Consider the following 3501-nt stretch of genomic DNA (forward strand, 5'->3'; position numbering starts at 1 on the left):
TCAAAAAATAAAATGATTCATATAATAATAATTTTATTTTAAACTAATATATTTTCATAATCTACACCAAGATTCGTGTATTCTAATCTTCTTATAAATTTATGAAAGTATGAAAGAATAAACATATTCTAATGTTTACTTTCACAGATTTGCACTTACAATAGATAGTAACAATGAATGCCTAATTTATCTGTAATAATATAAATATAATTAACTGCATTTGACAGAAACAATATAATTTGATTAACCGCAACATATGATATGATTGACAAGGAGCATTTAATTGAAAATGCAATTAACTACAACATAATAGGCTTAACAAAAGAGCAGTTTCGAACCGTACATCAACTGCTCACAATATGAAGAATTCATGAGCTACGAAGCTTACTCTTGGGGACAGCCTCCACCTTCATCTTAGGCACCATGTAACCCTCCTGCGCCAAATTCAAATTTAAAGAATCATAAAAAAACCTAAAACAAGCCAGGAACAGGGCAGAAACCCTCCATTAAAACACAAACGAAAAGCTTTAAACGAAAAATTCACCTTGCAGACGGCCATGAAAGGATGATCCGTTTCCCGATCACCCATCCCAATGTCAGGCACAGCCCGAGGCCCGAATTCGGTCTCGACGGCCTCCTTCTTGAATCGTCCGACCAAAACCCCAGGCTTCTTCACAAATCCCGTCGCCCGTCCGGATCTGGTAACCTGGATCTCCGTTCCGAGAACCTTGTCCGCCCCCAAATAATCCCTCGCAAAAGGCTCCACCATGACCCTCGGATTCGCGGTCACAATATACCTCTTCCCGCACGAACTGAAAACCCTCCATGACTCTGGATGCACATCCTCTGCGTACAATCTGGGCAAAATTGTCCTGGAAATCGATTCGATGTCTCGGATTTTAAGTCCGGCCAGGCAAATGAAGATGAGAATTTTGATCCCCGCTGCTTCGGAAACAAATGAGTAGACGAACCAGATCAAGGGCACATTGGCCCAAAGAAATATTACTCGCAAAAAGCTCCCGCCCTTTGTGGCCATTACCATGAAGTATGGAAAAGAGCTTCTCGATCTGAGCAATGTGCCGTCCAAATCCGCAGCGACCGTTTGCTCCTCGCGGCCCTCCGAGCTGCAATGGCTTATCACACCGAACTTGTTACAGATTTCCATTTTCTCTTTCGGGTAATGTGATTCTGAGCTGCATGAATGTTAAATCGCTTGGCTTGCCTTGAGCTTTGTATGAAAAATCTTCGAAAATGAGGCCTTTTGCAGAGAAAATTGACTGGAAAGGCCATGTTCACCTACCGAAGCTTCCCTGACACGGACTACTTAAATGAGCAAATTGAGGAGAAAGAGACATGAGCAAAAAGCACTAATGGCGCGGGTAATTCAGCAGCGTTTTATTTTCTGTCTTCTAGATATGATAATTTATAGAGTTTATTCTAATTTTACAATAAACAAAGTGTAAATGTACTAAAGACAAAAAAAAGTTTTGATTTTACAATAAAGAAAGTATAAATGTACTAAAGACAAAAAAATGTTTTGATTTTACAATAAAGAAAGTATAAATTAAAGTATAAATGCACTAACGACAAAACAAAGTCAAAACTTATTTTTACGAAAATATAGTGATTTTTTTCCAAAATTTTTGTTATTTTTTATTACAAACTATGCAGATCATAAGATCAAATGCTAAAATTTCCAGAAAAATCCATAATGATTTCAATATTTTGAAAATTGGTCAATTGTGGGAGGATAGCCACATCCTATAAGAATTGTTAGATGTCTACATCTTCTTTCGGTATTCTTTGTGGATTGTACAAATTTAATATCTTTTATACAACTAAAAAAATTTATAAAAGTAAATAATTTATTGTGGAAATTTAATATCTTTAAAAATATGTTTTTCCCGATTGGTGAGATGGTTTTTTCGCTCTACTAGGGTTTCATGTGTTCTTTGAGTTTCTTTGTATATGGCTCTCTGTCTGAGCTCTCCTTCTATGTTTACCACCTATCAAACCGCATTTAGTGTGGAAGTTTTTAGGCTAGTATATAATGGCCCCGACCAGTAATGACCCAATTGTTGATACTACTGTTCATGTTGTTGCTTTGAAAAGTCATGGCGCCTCCATTGAACAAACGTCCTCGCAAATTTGTACCAAAGGTCTTTCATGAGGTAATCCTTATATTATCCTTCATTTGCAAGAATTTGATGTTGCTTGTGATTGGTTAGAACAACATACCTTGATAGGGTATTTTGTGGGTAGGACTCCTCTTGAAGCTATTCTTCGAGAATGGGTTAACAAGAGCTAGACTCCTCATGGAGTCTGCCTTGATGTTATGCCAAACCTTACCAAAGGTTTATTTTTCGTTTTGTCAACCCATCTCAGGCAGACGCAAATTTTAACAATACCCCTTGGTCAGTGTGTTCCTCCCTGCTAGTTTTTCAAAGATGGTCGAGAGACTTCACTAGCTCTAACAAAAAAAAGCTTAGGGTTCCTGTGTGGGTTGAGTTCTTGAGTTTACCCTTGCCGTGTTGGCCTTTTATTGAGTCCATTGCCAATACTCTTGGCAAAGTTATTACCAAGGAACATGAAAAAAAATGTAATGCTCGTCCTCAAAAATACGTGTGCATGAAGGTTGATCTCTCCAAGGATCTTAAGGATTCTGTGGAAATATAGATTGATTCTCAAACCTTTTATGAAAAGGTGCTCTATTTGAACCTACCCAACACATGTTATCGGTGCCAGTTAGTGGAACACAAGAATTGGGACTACCCTTTGGCTATGCCCAGGGTTAAACCCTCACCTAAAGAGGCCCCTGCCAAACCAGCAAAAGAGAAACAAAATGAAGAAACTATTGTTGGGCGCAAGGGCAAGACTCCCTCGGCTCCTAAAAAATCATACGTGATTGGTGTTTTGGTTCCTCCTATTTCAATGGGAGTGCAAACCCTAGCCATTATAGGGTTGATGATAATTTTTTCAGAATCAAACCTTGGTGTTTCTCAGTTTTCAAACCCTAGTAGTTTACAGGGGATCAAGGCGGCCATAAGGGCTACCACTTTTGTTGTGTTTCACACTCCTTTTGTTGCATCTTCCATTGCAACTTAGAATGTGTGGCGTTCTCGCAGTCCTCCCAGACGTGCTGAGAAAACAGAAGAGAAACGACGAGCTATTAGTCCAGAGGAGTTTCCTTCGGGCTTCAACCAAGTTTCAACTTTCTTGCAAAATAGTTACTCCTCTCTCGAGGACGAGGAAGAGTTTTCATGAATTTTTTTATCATGGAACGTGCGAGGTCTTACAAATCTCTCCAAAAAAGTACTATGTCAGGGATACCTGTCATAGACTTGGTAATTTAGATTTTCTTTGCATGCAAGAGGTTAAAATGTCTGGTTGCATGCTTTCCTCTACCTGTTGTGTCATTTGGTTGGATGGCATTATGTTTTCTTCTCAGCATTAAACTGGTAGAGGTGTGGTAGTTACCCTTCTATCACCTTGTCTTTATTC

At 38.7% G+C, this 3501-nt stretch overlaps 1 protein-coding gene across 1 annotated transcript; it reads right to left on the reverse strand.

The window, feature by feature from the left end:
• Positions 1-219: 219 nt before the first annotated feature.
• On the reverse strand, positions 220-1397 carry LOC149543280 (glycerol-3-phosphate 2-O-acyltransferase 6-like). Its single transcript, XM_089798126.1, has 2 exons — positions 545-1397; positions 220-434 (listed from the first exon to the last, which is right to left on the reverse strand). The coding sequence occupies exons 1-2, from the start codon at positions 1163-1165 to the stop codon at positions 369-371; spliced, it is 687 nt and encodes a 228-aa protein (XP_089654252.1). The 5' UTR covers positions 1166-1397; the 3' UTR covers positions 220-368.
• Between the last annotated feature and the right edge of the window lie 2104 nt (positions 1398-3501).

The sequence above is a fragment of the Cupressus sempervirens genome, chromosome 8 (assembly GCF_028749045.1).
Source record: "Cupressus sempervirens isolate cs-2001-9-10 chromosome 8, ASM2874904v1, whole genome shotgun sequence".
Taxonomy (NCBI): domain Eukaryota; kingdom Viridiplantae; phylum Streptophyta; class Pinopsida; order Cupressales; family Cupressaceae; genus Cupressus; species Cupressus sempervirens.

Coding starts and splice junctions, on each gene's coding strand:
- LOC149543280 (XM_089798126.1), bottom strand. CDS start 1,165: ATGGAAATCTGTAACAAGTTCGGTGTGATAAGCCATTGCAGCTCGGAG. Junction 435..544: donor CTTTCATGGCCGTCTGCAAG/GTGAATTTTTCG, acceptor AATTTGGCGCAG/GAGGGTTACATGGTGCCTAA.